At 43.2% G+C, this 15,717-nt stretch overlaps 1 protein-coding gene across 2 annotated transcripts in view; it reads left to right on the top strand.

The window, feature by feature from the left end:
* Nucleotides 1-15,717, top strand: part of nlgn2a (neuroligin 2a) — a 356,614-nt gene extending 340,897 nt beyond the window's left edge. For both annotated transcript variants that reach the window (XM_015946254.3, XM_015946252.3), the window contains 4 exons: nucleotides 3,576-3,841; nucleotides 8,990-9,143; nucleotides 9,985-10,351; nucleotides 11,595-15,717. In XM_015946254.3, the coding sequence (XP_015801740.1) occupies nucleotides 3,576-3,841; nucleotides 8,990-9,143; nucleotides 9,985-10,351; nucleotides 11,595-12,432 (1,625 nt within the window). In that variant the 3' untranslated portion in view covers nucleotides 12,433-15,717. The remainder of the gene's footprint in view (nucleotides 1-3,575; nucleotides 3,842-8,989; nucleotides 9,144-9,984; nucleotides 10,352-11,594) is intronic.

The raw sequence follows: 15,717 nt of genomic DNA, 5'->3' as shown, positions 1-15,717 counted from the left end.
CTTTGTGGTGGTGAGCAATCAGAGGACAGCTGTTGTGGTTGATGTGGCAATACCATGTAATGGTAACATGAGGAACTAGAGAAGGATCAGAGCCTCAAAAAAGAACTTGAGAAAGCCTGGAGAGTGAAGATCGGTGGTGCCCGTGATCATCGGGGCAGTAAACCCCAAACTGGAGGAGTGGCTAAAGCAGATGCCAGGAAAAGCATCAGACATCTCAGTCCAGAAAAGTGCTGTTCTAGGAACAGCTAAGATACTGCAGAACCCTCAAGCTCCCAGGTCTCTGTTAGAGGACCCGAGGTTGGAAGGATGAGAACGCCCACGGAGAGTGAGATGGGAATTTTATCCACAGGTGATGCTCATAAAATTAGAATATCATGACAACATTGATTTATTTCAGTAATTCCTTTCAAAAAGGGAAACTTGTTTGTGAGATTAATTCTTTACACACAGACTGATTTAATTCAAATGTTAATTTCTTTAACTGACAACTAATGAAAATCCCAAAGGCAGTATCGCACAAAATTAGAATATCAATTAAGATCAATGCAAATATAGGAATTTTAGGCATGTTGGCTAACTGAAAAGTGTGAAGATGAAAACCATGAGCATGTACAGCAGTCAGTATTTATTTGGGGCTCCTTTGGCCTGGATTACTGCAGAAATGCAGCGTGGCATGGAGTCCGTCAATCTGTGGCACTACTGAGGTGTCATGAGAGCCCATGTTGCTCTGATAGTGGCCTTCAGCTCTTCTGAGTCTTCTGGCATATTACATCTTCCTCTTCGCAATACCCCATAGATTTTCTATGGGTTAAGGTCAGGTGAGTTTGCCGGCCAATTAAGAACAGGGATGCCATGGTCCTTAAGCCAGGCACTGTCTGCAGGTCCCAAGTCCTGTTGGAAAATCAAATCTGCATCTCCATAAATTTGGTCAGCAGCAGGAAGCACGAAGTGCTCTAAAACGTCCTGGTAGATGGCTGTGTTGACCTTAGATCTCAGAAAACACAGTGGACCAACCATGGACGTAATATTTTTTTTTGGGGGGGGACATGTCCCCCCCACTTTTTCCAAAGTCCAGTTTTGACCCCTGCACTTTTTACCATCCAAAAACAATATCACTTTATATTAAATTGACACTGGTTGAGCTCCAGGACCAAGCAGAAAACAATTGTTTGTGTTGAAGCCGGTTTCCCATTAGAACATACTGTAAAGATACCCCCTGTGTCGTTGTCGTCCCCCCCCCCCCCCCCCCCCCCCCCACACACACACACTTCTAAAGTGAAAATAACGTCCATGGGACCAACACCAGCAGATGACATAGCACCCCAAACCATCATTGGCTGTGGAAACTTCACACTGGACCTCAAGTAACAAGGATTCTGTACCTCTCCTCTCTTCCTCCAGACTCTGGGACCTTGATTTCCAGAGGAAATACAAAACTTGCTTTCATCAGAGATCATAACTTTGGAGCACTCAGCAGCAGTCCAGTCCTGTTTGTCTTTAGCCCAGGAGAGATGCTTCTGATGCTGTCTCTCCTTTAAAAGTGGCTTGACACTAGGAAAGCAACAGCTGAAACCGGGTCCTGCATTCGTCTGTGTGTGGTGGTTCTTGAAGCGCTGACTCTAGCTGCAGTCCACTCTTTGTGAATCTCCCCCACATTTCTGAATGGGTTTTGTTTCCCAATCCTCTCCAGGGTGCGGTTAACCCTACTGTTGCTTGTACGCTTTTTTCTACCACATCTTGTCCTTCTCTTCACCTCTCTATTAATGTGCTTGGACACAGAGCTCTGAACAGCCAGCCTCTTTACTAGCAACCTTTTAGGTGTGTTTCAGTTGAAATTTTTGGAGTTTATGGACTTTGAAAACCACCTTGTGTAAGGTGTCAATGGTCGTCTTTTGGACAACTGTAAAGTTCGCAGTCTTCCCCATGATTGTGTAGCCTACAGAACTAGACTGTGAGACCATTTAAAGGCTTTTGCAGGCGTTTGAGTTAATTAGCTGATTTCAGTGTGGCACCAGGGGGTTTCATTAATGAACGTTTTCATAATTCTAATATTCTGAGATACTAAATTTGGGATTTTCATTAGTTGTCAGTTGTAATCATCAAAACTAAAGATTTTTGTAACTTTATTGAAGCACATTTTATTTATCATTTAAAAACTCCATGTCTGCTTTTGTCTTTTAGAATTAACTCATTCATGTTTGTGCAATTTGCATTCACGCCTCTATCTCGTTTCTTCTCAAATGAATGTTTTTTATTTGTTTGTTTGTTTTATGTTACTAAAAAGCAAAGTGAACATCCTCCCAAAAAAAAAAGAAACCTTCAAAATGAAACTGATATATATTTACTTCTGGGTAAAGATCATATCAGTAAGGTTTGCTTTTGTTTTCTCTGTGCAATCTTTTTTTTCTAAATATTTTAACAAAACAATAAATTATATAGATTAATAATATAAAAGTGTTTTAAGTTCCTATATTTGACTTCCAGCTTCAGGACATGACTAACCCTGCCTTTTACTGAAGGATGAGGCCCTACCCGTTACAGTTTTGGGCTTATATAATGAAAATAAGCAATAATTTGAGCTAAAACCTTAATTATACTAAATATTTTAATAGTTTGAGGTTTATTATTATAGTTTTTATTTAATGGTGTTCATAAACTATTGTGTTCTATTTTAATTAGATTTTAATTAGATAACGATTACTTTATGTCTTTATTTTAGCTGAAAACCAGAACAGATCAGGCTCATTCGTTTGTTTCTAACCATTTTAACCCCTTTGTCCTTTGTTGCTGCACACTGACTCACTCCTCCACTCTGTCGCCTTCCCTCGTCTCTGTTTCCATCGCCCCATCATCTTCTTCCTCTTCATCAGCATCTGTTGGTGTAACATCAACCCACTAGAAGCGACCTGTCTGTCATACTCACCTCCCCTTACCCCTGTCATCCATGCAAGGTAAGGAGTCCCGTCATGTGACCAGCAACACAAATCTAACTGAACAGCAGAGATGTGTAGGAACGGGGTGGTCATTTGAGTGGGAGGGGTTAATGTTCATATGAGAGACGGTGGGCAGGAGATGTTAAAACACCTGGTGAGGACGGAGAGACAGATCTGTAAACGATCAGAGAAGAGAGGAAACCAAATCTAAAGCCATTCCTAAAAGCCCTCTGGAATCGATGAGGAAACCAATCTAGCAGACCAATAAAATCCAGTTATCTTCTTTCTTCTAGTCCCTCTCAGGCAGATATGACTGTAGCTGTTTCCAAGTCTCTTCTCACCATAATTGATCTCCCAGGAAGGGGAGAACCAGTGGTTCTCCTTAATAATTGACTAACCAATTTTCAGCCCAGGAGAGGTAAGAAAAAGGAGCAAAAGGCAGCAGAGAGAGGCAGGAGGCCCCTTAACAAGCTTAGTCCTTGTTCTGCCTCTTTGTTTCAAGCTACACTTAGCTAGCTCTGATTGGGTGCTTTATGATCTGTTCATATAATCTCAACCATGTTGTCTCAAAAGCTCCTAAATTAAAGTTCTTTTCACTAGCTTTGTGTGACAGCTTTGCTTTTCTCCTAAATGTCCATTTAGGTCTGTTCCACCGGGCCGTAGCTCAGAGTGGTACGGCCATTTCCAGTTGGTCCGTCAACTACCAGCCACTGAAGTACACCAAGATCCTGGCCCGGAAGGTGGGCTGCACCTACTCAGAGACAGCCGACCTCGTCGACTGCCTCAGACGCAAGACCTTCAGGGAGCTGGTGGACCAGGACATCCAACCAGCCCGCTACCACATAGCCTTTGGCCCCGTGGTGGATGGAGATGTGGTACCTGATGATCCTGAGATCCTCATGCAGCAGGTGAGAGTCTGATGCTATGACCTCTGTTGGGCTGTAATTTCAGGTATGGTGATGTCACTCCAGATAAAGGAGCTCTTAGCTCTTAAAGAGCAAGTTACCCCCTACCTACTCTTACTCCGCTCCCACTTCATATTTGAAAAATGCAACAAATTATGTTGCCTGATAGACCGAGAGGGCAGAGCTGCCAACAAATACCCACACACAGGCTCACAACAGTGTTGTGACATCATAATGTACCAGCTAACATCATAGTGTACCTCTTAGCCAATAGCAGATTGAAATCAAATGTAGAGCAGAGTTTTTACCTGACGACAGTGCAACACTGATCATTTTAGACAGAATATTTGCATTTTAACTAAGATGCACTAAAGTGCCAAATTATTGACTACACGTGTCTACAGCATGATTAGACACTCGTTTATATAGTTTATCAGCACAAAAGAAGTTGATTTGGGGGTGACTTGCTCTTTAAAGTGGTCCTTCACGCACATTTTTAACGACTTTGCAGTGGTCTCTAGTAGGAATGAATGCTTTGTAAGTCATACTCTGGGATAAAAAAAAAAGCTCCGGTGCACCAGTTTCAACACAGAGCAGCCTCAGATGACAAAATTTGGAATCTTATTTCCTGATAATGTTTGGCTAACAGCAACACGACTTCACCACTCACTCTGCTCTGCAACGTGCATATTTTATCTCCACAAACAACACAAGCCTGAAGGAGTTCTGCTGTGTAATGGAGTAGCTAATGCTAATGGTTAGCTTTTTCTAGCCAAGATGGTCTCCGCGGTTTCCTGGATGCTCAAACAACAGCCTTCCTTGCCGTGAGTCAAGATGGGTGAGTCCATGAATGTTTAGTAGATCTGTCAGGGTTTTCAAAGAGTTTCATCATCTGTTTTCCATCAGAAGCTAATGCAGGAGGTAGGTGTAGGAGACTGTTTTCATGTTCAGCCTGCATGAAAAACATAGAGTGACTGATTTAAAAAAATCCTTCCATCCATTTTCAGCAGGTTTTCCGGAGTCAGATCGTGGGGCAGCAGCCTAAGCAGGGAGGCCCAGACTTTGCTCTCTCCAGCTACTTGGGCCAGCTCCTCTGGGGGAATCCCAAAGCGTTACCTGCCCAGCTGAGAGACATAGACCCTCCAACATATCCTGGGTCTTCCCTTGGGTCTCTTCCCGGTTGGGCGTGCTTGAAAAACCTCACCAAGGAGGCGGTCAGGAGGCATCCTAACTAGATGCCCGAGCCACCTCAACTGGCTCCTCTCGATATGGAGGAGCAACAGATCTACTCTGGGCTCCTCCTAGATGGCAGAGCTTCTCACCCCATCTCTTACGGAGAGCGGAGACAACTAGTTTTGGCCGTTTGTATCTGCAATCTCGTACTTTCGTTCACCACCCAAAGCTCATGACCATAGGTGAGGGTAGGAACGTAGATTGACCGGTAAAACGAGGGCTTTGCCTTCTGGCTCAGCTCCCTCTTCACCACGACAGACCGGTACAATGCCCGCATCACTGCAGAGGCAGCACTAATCTGTCCATCGATCTCATGCTCCAATTTTCCTCCACTCGTTAACAAAACCCTGAGATAGTTAAACTCATCCCCGTTCATTTCATTTATTTAATTTCATTTATTCATTTATAGAGCACCTTCCACAACCCTAGCAGAAGCCCAAGGTGCTGAACACAATAATACAAAAGAATCACAATATTAAATACAATAAAAGATTTAAAAAAAACATACTAAAAACAGCAAAAGTACAGATTAAATAGAAAACAAGTTAAGACAAAGTTGCAAACCCCAAAGGTGAAAACGTAATAATGGGCCTTCAGACGAGACTTAAAAATCTGAAGGGAAAGCACCTGCCTAACAGTCAAAGGGAGACTGTTCCACAGAGTTGGAGCCAAATCTGCAAATGCACGATCTCCCCTTCATCTGCACTTAGAGCGAGGGACCACCACCAACTCCTGGTCAGCAGAACGAAAAGAGTGGGTGCGGACATGTCCAAGGAGTAAAGCCAATACTTGAGGCAGGACCTCGTCTCTGACCTGGAGAAGGCCATGGCCTTGGATTTAGAAGAACTGGTAACACTTTACAATAAGGGTCCCTTTATTAACGTTATTTAGTGCATTATTAAGCATTAATAAACCATTAAATAAAGTATTAAGAACTGATTTTATGAATTACATAGCATTACTAAACACAGTATTTAATGTATTTATAAGCTGTTAACTATTACTAAACCTCAGTTAATGCAGTACTAAGCTTTACATAACACTTGCATTATTTAATTACTTTGCATCATGTGTGTTAATTGCCATGTTAGTTATTGTGTTAGTTAATCCTTAAGAATTATTCAAGTAATTGTTTATTGTGGTTGCGTATTTGCAGCAAATAAGCAATTAGAAACAGCTAACTAATGCATCCATTTATCCTGCCCTGTACCTTGGATGTTACGTGGATGTTACCCTAACCCTTACTAATGCTGTACTGTGTTTATCTTCAGGAAGCCCTTACCTGACCTTAGGTAGGGTGAAAACATTGATCCCATTTGGAAACACTTTCTAAATGCTTAATAGACTCCTAAGCATTACTTAACCATAATTAATCATTAATTAAATGTTGACCCTTATTGTAAAGTGTAAACATTTGTCCATTTATAAACACTTGCTAAATGCTTAATAGATGCCTAAGCATTTCTTAAGCAGAAATACAGTAAACATAAGACAATTATTTTGACTTTAATAAAATCAAGTTACTTTAGTTCATAAAAATCATGTTGAGTCAACATGATTTGTTTAAGCAGTTTCACGTGATAGTTTGACCCCAACAGGATGCAGATGTAGTAAATAACTTGACTCAACCTTGATGAATTTCTTTGGGCCAACACAAGAACTTTAAGTTAGGATAACAGAAATGCATGATGCTGAACTAAAGCTATTTAATCATATGGCAATCCTTTCCATGATCATTCAAAGAGTTATAGTTGTGTGTATTTAAGGAACTGGTACCCCATACTCCCGGAGTACCCACCACCACCACCACAGGCCCCTCCGAGGGATGCTGTCGAACGCCTTTTCCAAATCCAATAAACACGTGATTGGCTGGGCAAACTCCCATACATCCTCCAGGATCCCCCCCAAGGGTATAGAGCTGGTCCAGTGCTCCACAGCCAGGACGAAAACCACATTGTTCCTCCTGAATCTGATGTCCTCTTTTCCAGAACCCCTGAATAGACCTTACCAGAAAGGCTCAGGCGTGCGATTCCCCTGTAGTTGGAACACACCCTGCAGTGCCCCATTTTAAATACGGGGGTCACCACCCCAGCTTGCTAATCCAGTCAAACTGTCCCCGATGTCCACACGATATTGCAGAGCCCTGTCAACCAACACAACCCTACAGCATCCAGAGCCTTAAGGAACTTCGGGCGGATTTCATCCACCCCTGGGACTTTGCTACCGAGGAGTTTTTTACCATGACAGTGCGGTGGCGTGTCCAGATCTTTTAAAATGGGGTGGCCCATGTGAGGCACAACTTTGAGCATGGGTGGCACCAATGGTTATGCTTTTTTTTGTTTTACCCCCAAGCCTTTGTGGACAGTGAAAAGCCTATTTAAAGGTAAATTAGTGTGGTGGCACCTGGAGTGGCCAATCAGATTCCAAGGGTGGCATGTGCTACCCCAGGCCACTCCCTGAACACGCCCCTGTGACAGTGACCTCAGCCAAGTCCAACTCAAAGTCCCCAGACTCTCCTTCCTCACTGGTGGATATATTGGTTGGACTGAGGAGGTTAAAGTTAGGGTTAGTATTCCACCCACGATACACAATGCCCCAAATAGAGGTCAGCAGCACATCGTCCACACTATAAACAGTGTTGGTACCGCATTGCTTTCCCCTCCTGAGACGCCTGATGGTGGACCAGAATCTCGTCGAAGGCACACGGAAGTCTTGCTCCATGGTCTCATCAAACTCCTCCCATGCCCAGGTTTTTTCCTCCGTGACCACCCAAGCCACATTTCGCTTAGACTGCCTCTGCAGGCCCACAGGCAAATAACACCCTTGACAGCATCCGTAATTGCTGATGTTCACCAGCGGGTTCGGGGATTGACACCACAACACTCACCGACGACCCTGCAGCCGCAGCTCCGGTCAGGCACCTCAACAATGGAAGCACGGAACATGGCCCACTCGGACTCAATGTCCCCATGAGCACAAAACACAGTCAGGGCCAGTCCCCCCCCACCCCACCACCACCACCACCACGCACCCCCACCCCCACCCCCACCATAGACAGAGGGAGGCTACCCTCTGATTCACCAAAAGGAGAAAATAACACATTATTTTGGAAAAAGTTTTAGTAAGAGTAAATAAAAAGTGTTGACAGATTTTTTTAAACAAAGAACTGGAAAAAGTGATGCAAAAAGTCAGTTTTCTCACATGAAGACGTGCTGAACTTTTACCAAAAGACCCAAAACTCAAACTGCAGCTCTGACACAATTGTAAAAGGCATGAATATGTTAGAGTTTAATGTATTTTAGAGCCATTTAAATTTTGAATTACATCTCTACATCAAAGCAGAAGCTTAGAAACAGCAAGGAATTGGCTGCATTTAAAGGCTTCTAAAGTCATTACATTGTGTTTTTTTTTTTTTTTTGCAGATTTCTTTGCCATTTGCGTTGCCATGGTAATAGATATAAGCAAGCTGCTTCTGTATGTTAGTGTTCAATGTCTTATTATTTTTCTGTGTTAAAGTGTGTTGATAAAATACGCTCTGGTTTGGAGCAATCTGGTACATGCTGCCAATGGTCGTGTAAAACGAGTTACTTTTGAGTGAAAGAGTACGAAGTAACTATGTTTTGATATACAATTCATGTGTACTCCAAAAAATGGAGGTGTAGCAACCTTTTATTATCTTTAAACAGACCCTTCTCATAATCCAAACATCACAGAACTAAAAAAAGGACTACGGACAAAAACACATCGTGAACGCACAGAAGAGACCGTTCTCATGCTCTGAGGTCATGTGGCCTAGAGCGGGAGAGAAAGAAAAACATCACAGTATAAACTCATCAGTAGCATCATGTTATTAAAATGTTGGTGGCTTCAGATTAGTGGTTTTATGCTGAACTTGTGATTCCTCTCTTTGACCACCAGGGGGAGTTCCTCAACTATGATATCCTTATTGGAGTGAACCAAGGAGAGGGACTGAAGTTTGTGGATGACAGTGAGGATAACGATGGCATCTCTGCAGCAGCTTTTGACTACACCATCTCTAACTTTGTGGACAACCTCTATGGATATCCTGAAGGTGAGCCACACATGCATCTATTTTCTCACATAACCCTAATAACGTTCTCACCAGCTCAGTGGCCTAGAGGTGCAGTGTCAGCCCTGGAACTGAGAGATCAGAGGTCAAATCCCAGTCAGGTCATACCAAAGACTTAATTAAAAAAAAAAAGGTCCCAATTCCTCTCTGATGTTCAGCTTTAAGGGATTGGATTGGGGGATAAGCCACCAAATATTTCCAGAGCGTGGCCGTGTCTGCAGCTCCCCACGGTGCTACTATACCACCAGGGTGCGGTATCTCGACTACACCAGTGTGTGTGTGACAACTACGGGACTTTGATCGAAATCTTTTTTTGCATTAACATTCTCTGCACATAAATAAAAAATAACACACCATCTGTTCTAGAATCCCAGCTTCCTGCTGAAATAAAAGTCTTCAAAACAATATGGGGGAAACTGTGAGGAGATAAAGATGAGTTCAGTGAAGTGTAACAGCCGAGACAGGCCTACTAACGAGCTAGCTAATCATGGAGATCATCTTTCACCGCGGTGGGTCTGTGCTGTGGCCTTTGGGGTTCTGTGGGCTCTAATGCTGTCACTCATCAGCCTCTAGGGTCCAACTCCCAATCGCAGTACCGTTGCTCCTAACAGATCAGCCTGCAAACCCACTCACAGCAGGCTACCGTCAACATACACACATGGTAAAATAATATTGTCACAACCTCTCTCATGTACTTGTTAGACAATCTGTCATCTGAGAGGCTAATTCCTTCTCGGTTATTACATCTCACATTTTTATGTATTTATCCTAAGAATAAATAACTTTAGCCTTTCTCTTCACTCGGTTTCCTTTCTTCCCACAGGTAAAGACATTCTGAGGGAGACCATTAAGTTCATGTACACAGACTGGGCTGACAGGGACAACGGTGACATGAGAAGGAAGACTCTGTTAGCTCTATTCACCGACCACCAGTGGGTTGCACCAGCTGTCGCCACTGCCAAACTCCACGCTGAATTTCAGTCCCCAGTTTATTTCTACACGTTCTACCACCACTGCCAGACTGAGACACGACCCGAGTGGGCTGACGCGGCACATGGAGATGAGATACCGTACGTGTTTGGCGTCCCAATGATCGGTGCAACAGACCTGTTCCCATGCAACTTCTCGAAGAACGACGTGATGCTGAGTGCTGTGGTCATGACTTACTGGACCAATTTTGCCAAGACAGGGTAGGGCTCATTTTAAACTGACCTCTTGTTAATACTAGCATAGAATACTTCTGTTATGACATCAAGTGCCTTTACCTCAAGTTTGTGAGTGAAAGAGTTGCATTCTAATGAGCTTTGAAAGAAAAGCGTCTGGACTTCTTTGAGTTGCTTGAAGACGTTTCACCTCTCATCCGAGAGGCTTCTTCGGTTCTAAGGTCAAATGGTGGAGAGTCCCAGATTTAAACCCAGTGGGAGTTTCCCCCCGAAGAGGGAACAAAAGACCCCCTGATGATCTTCTACATAAACACAGAAAAGAAGACCAGACACCAGCGAGGGAGGATAAGAAAGACAGACGCAACAACCTTGTCATCCCCTATGTAGCCGGTGTATCAGAGAAACTCAGGAGGGTTTTCTCCAAACACAACATACCAGTGTACTTCAGGCCCAGCAACACACTCAGACAGAAACTGGTTCACCCGAAAGACAAAACTCCTAAACACAAACTGAACAATGTGGTGTATGCTGTACAGTGCAGCGAGGAATGCCCAGACCTCTACATCGGAGAAACCAAACAGCCACTTCACAAGCGCATGGCACAACATAGAAGAGCCACCTCCACGGGACAGGACTCAGCAGTCCATTTGCATCTAAAGGACAAAAGTTACTCTTTTGAGGATGCTAACGTTCACATTTTGGACAGAGAGGACAGATTGTTTGAAAGAGGAGTAAAGGAAGCCATTTATGTCCACTGTGAGCAACCATCTTTGAACAGAGGCGGTGGTTTACGACACAGACTGTCTGCCATCTATAATCCAGTTTTGAGATCCCTTCCCAGATGCCTCAACGCCCACGCATATCCTGGGCCATCTGACCTCAGGAATTCACATGATAGGGTGGGGCCAGGCTTCACAATGAGCTCACCCGAAACTCTGGCTGAATAGGACCCACACCCACCCTCACACCTTGGCTCATGTGTTTATGTAGAAGATCATCAGGGGGTCTTTTGTTCCCTCTTCGGGGGGAAACTCCCACTGGGTTTAAATCTGGGACTCTCCACCATTTGACCTTAGAACTGAAGAAGCCTCTCGGATGAGAGGTGAAACGTCTTCAAGCAACTCAAAGAAGTCCAGACGCTTTTCTTTCAAAGCTCCTTAGACTACAATGACCTGGATGACTGAGAACCTTCACAGACAAAGAGTTGCATTGTTTTCTTGGTACATTTATTCACAGCTTAAACTAAGATTTTCCTTCTGTTTTCCATCAGTGACCCCAACCTGCCTGTCCCTCAGGACACCAAGTTTATTCACACTAAGCCTAACCGCTTTGAAGAAGTCATTTGGACAAAGTTTAATCCAAAAGACAAGCAGTATCTCCACATTGGCTTAAAACCTCGAGTTAAGGATAACTACAGGGCGAACAAGGTGGCCTTCTGGTTGGAACTGGTCCCCCATCTCCATAGTCTACATGAGATCTTCCCCACCACTACCCGGCCTCCACTGGGCTCTGGCCCAGGCCCAGGCACCATCAGACCCTGGCCTAGAACTCCAGGCCCTCGAACAACTCGTCACCCCTATCCAACCTTCCCTTCCGAATCTGAGCCTGAGGGCTCAGAGCGTCCACACCAGGACCTCTTTCCTGGAGACACCCGAGACTACTCCACCGAGCTGAGTGTCACAGTTGCCGTGGGAGCTTCTTTGCTCTTCCTCAACATCTTAGCATTTGCTGCCCTTTACTACAAGCGCGATAAGCGGCACGAGATGCGACGACATCGGTTGTCCCCCCAGCGAGGCGTTCCGGCCAATGACCTGGCTCACAGTCAAGAGGAGGAGATCATGTCCCTGCAGATGAAGCATTCGGAGCATGATGCTCACCACGATATGGAGCCCCTCCGTCCGCATGATATCCTCCGACCATCCTGTCCACCTGACTACACCCTGGCACTGCGCCGCGCCCCGGATGATGTACCGCTGATGACACCGAACACCATCACCATGATCCCTAGCACCATCACCAGCATGCAGCCCCTTCATGCCTTCAACACCTTCCCTTCCACTGGCCACAACAACACCCTGCCCCACCCCCACTCCACCACCAGGGTATAGTAGAGACTGCCTCAATGGGGCACCACCTAAGGACCAGGAATACTGGACTTCCTCCTGATCTAGAAGGAAGGCCTCTGGATGTGGGCCTTTATTCTATTTCCTCATACTCTTGTTTCTCTACAAGGTACTCCGCCTTCTCCATCTTGTGCTGTACAACTTAGCAAGTCCCTCCACTGGTGGTGTATGAAGACCTCAATGAACTGCGTGGAGCAGCTGATCAGTTTGGAGGTGACTTAGATTTTTCAAAGATGCTGTTTTCGAAGAGGGTCCACACTTTCTAGTCTAGAGGAACTGTCAAAGAGACTAACGGGTTTTGCCCTTCGGTGTTCTGGTTTGTTTCTTTTTTACTTTGATGTCAAATTTTATCGGTCCTCTAGTGTGTTAAGTAAATTTATTTTGCTTTTCTACATCAGTGTCTTAACTACAACTTTGTTCCTCTCATATTTTAATTGTGATTCTTTTCATGACGCTGTTCTGCTCTTGATGTTCTACAGTGTTGGAAGGGGGTTGGGAGGGTAAATCACACGTATGGTAAACATGGCTATTAAACATTTTTATCTGTAATTTCATTCTACCAGCATTAATGGTGCCAAGTATGTATTAGTGTTTGCTTTCTCATAAAGGGAAGAAAAAAATCTAAAAAATATATCCTTTGTACCACCAACTAAGGGAGGCTGTTCTCATGACCAAGTGCCAAACTGGCTGTCTCGATTGTGGTTTTCTTTTATTCATTTTGTTTTGGTTTTTTATGTACTTGTTTAAATGTGTTATTGTGAAAAGATTTATTTTGCTGGAAATCTAGATCTAGAGAAATGCTACTATATATAGTTCTATAGAAATGTGTACAAAGGAGAAAGTCTATAAAGGGGGTTTCTCAGCAGGGATCTATGCATGAATTATTTTTAACTACGACAAAAAGAGAGGAGGCAGAATTATAGGATGCACGTTTCCCAAAACAAGTCAGATCCTTTTGATCTATTTGGAGTTTTCTCTCAGATAATAAGCACCTCTAAACTTCATAAAATCATTACATTTCCCTTTGCTACAGATTGTGTATCATTTTATTAGATTTCTAATGATTTTCTGGTATTTTACCAAGCAGTTAAAGCAGCAAACGAACAGAAAGCAGCTTCACCCAACTTCTTTATCCATCTGTCTGTATGAGGATGATCAGCTTTAGGCTACATTACATGCTAGCTTAGTTCTTTATTTCATTAAGCAATGAAACTTAAAAAAAATCTCCACCTTCCTCTATTCTTTTCATTGACCTGGTTTGATTTTTTTTTGTTTATTATTATTATTATTATTATTATTATTATTATTATTATTTATAAAAAAACATCAGAATCACTTCCCATTAGCCTCAATTGCCCCAGCTACCACTAATCTGATGAATTAGAGAGTACATCTGTGAATCTGGACCTGACGTAAACTCATTTTACATGTTTTCATTCTGGGTTCAGACCTGTTCTTGTCTCATTCAGGATTAGCTTTATGAGCTGTAGAACACACTGAAGAGGGCCTGTTAGTCGTCACCATCTGCAGAACACTCCTGGAGATAAAACTCATGTGGGGATCTCCTCAGCAGGGTAAACAGCTGTTTCTGATTGTGCTCCTTCTGTTTGGGTAAGAATACTTAGCTCTACAGTTGAGCCTAACCCCTTCGACTTCTCAGCTGAAGATATCAAACATGAATCATGGATAAAATTCAGATGAAACCAGTCTATGAACAGAACTGTTTGTGTCCAAAGGAACACCTGCAGGGTGGGGGAGTTTGTCACATTTGCTGTCTTTGCTTGTGCTCTAGCTTTAGCCTGTTGGTTTTCTATTTTACGGGGTGGGAGAGAACTGGAGCAAGGTGATGGTTTCTAAACCCACTGGAAGGGAGGTGTGCACAACGTAGATGACGGAAAGAGTGACATGAGTGAGCGGAAGGTGGACCCAAGCTGCTGAACAGGACAGCAGCTGAAGAAATGGGAAACTATGAGAGTAGAGAAGACTTTGTAGAGAGATGGAAAAGACTCAGAGCTTTAAAACGAACCATTAGAAACAGGTTCAGAAACATGGCTGCTGTTCTCCCTAGCCAAAAGGAGATCTGTCTACATGGACCTGTAGGTCCATCTGAACCCGTTGGTCCTCCTGTGGAGAAGAAGGTGTTGGGGGGTTCTGAAGTAAACCTAAACACTATCAAATCGCTGGAGACTGTAGACTCTGTTTTATAAGCTAACACTAGAGGGCGCCACTGGAGCAGATTGATTTGCTGTCAGAAGGAAACATGAAGAAGAAGAAACCAGAACAGGAGGTTTGATGGACAAACATCATCTAGATGAGAATCAAAACTGAACATTTTTACGTGTCAGAATCAAACAGATGAAATCTTTGTAAATATTAAGTTTCTTGTTTGTTTGTTTTTCTTTGTCTGTTTGAGGTTTTCTGAGTGAGTGAATGATGATTATTTTAGTCAGAAAAAGACAACAGGTGCAGTTTGAAACAACTAAAAGAAAAGGCAGCTTGATGGGAGCTTTTAAAAATGGTTTTCATTGATGATTTTTGATGACATCAGAAGAAACAGCAGTCATTTTGGTTTGTAGTTATATTATTGCTCATCATGTACCTGCTGTAGCTCCATGATTCCTGATCAGAAAAGTCTCTGAAGCCCTCAGAAGCCCAAAGATACTGGATTGGCATCTAACCCTGTCGCTCAGCTCCTCTAAAACAACTTGTTTCCATCATTTGATCTGAAATCAGCTTTGAAATGTTTCACTTTCCTTTGTGATCCAATTAGAGTCTAAATGACCTTAAGAGTGTTTCTAAGAATCAGAGCTCCTTTCACTGATTTCTGCTCAGAAACATCAAACAAACCTAAACTAAGACAAGTTTGTTGAGTCAAACATGAATGGACTGATCATGTAGCAGAGTTTCCATGTAGCCTTTGATCCACATGTGGGACAGATGTGAGGATTTGACACCAGAAGTGATCTGATGGAGCAGAAAACAGCAGACTGATGCAAACATGTCATCAACTGTTTTCCATGTTTAGCTCAGTTTTCTTTGTAAATCTGCTCCTGTTGTCTGGTTGTTGATCTCCTCTGCTGAATTAAAAAAGCAGAAGCTGAGATGAACAAATGTGTTGAATAATAAAACTTTTAAAATGATTATAAAAAGAAAAGTTAAATCATATAAATGAATGAGGTGATGATATTTCTGTTGCTTTAGAAGTTATTCTACACTGTATGCTGTGATTCTGATCTGGGAAACATTAAAGACATTCATAGTCAGACTGAA

This window comes from Nothobranchius furzeri, chromosome 2, assembly GCF_043380555.1.
Source record: "Nothobranchius furzeri strain GRZ-AD chromosome 2, NfurGRZ-RIMD1, whole genome shotgun sequence".
Classification (NCBI taxonomy): domain Eukaryota; kingdom Metazoa; phylum Chordata; class Actinopteri; order Cyprinodontiformes; family Nothobranchiidae; genus Nothobranchius; species Nothobranchius furzeri.
The sequence above is the reverse complement of the archived record's forward strand: the minus strand, read 5'-3'. Positions and strand labels throughout refer to the sequence as shown.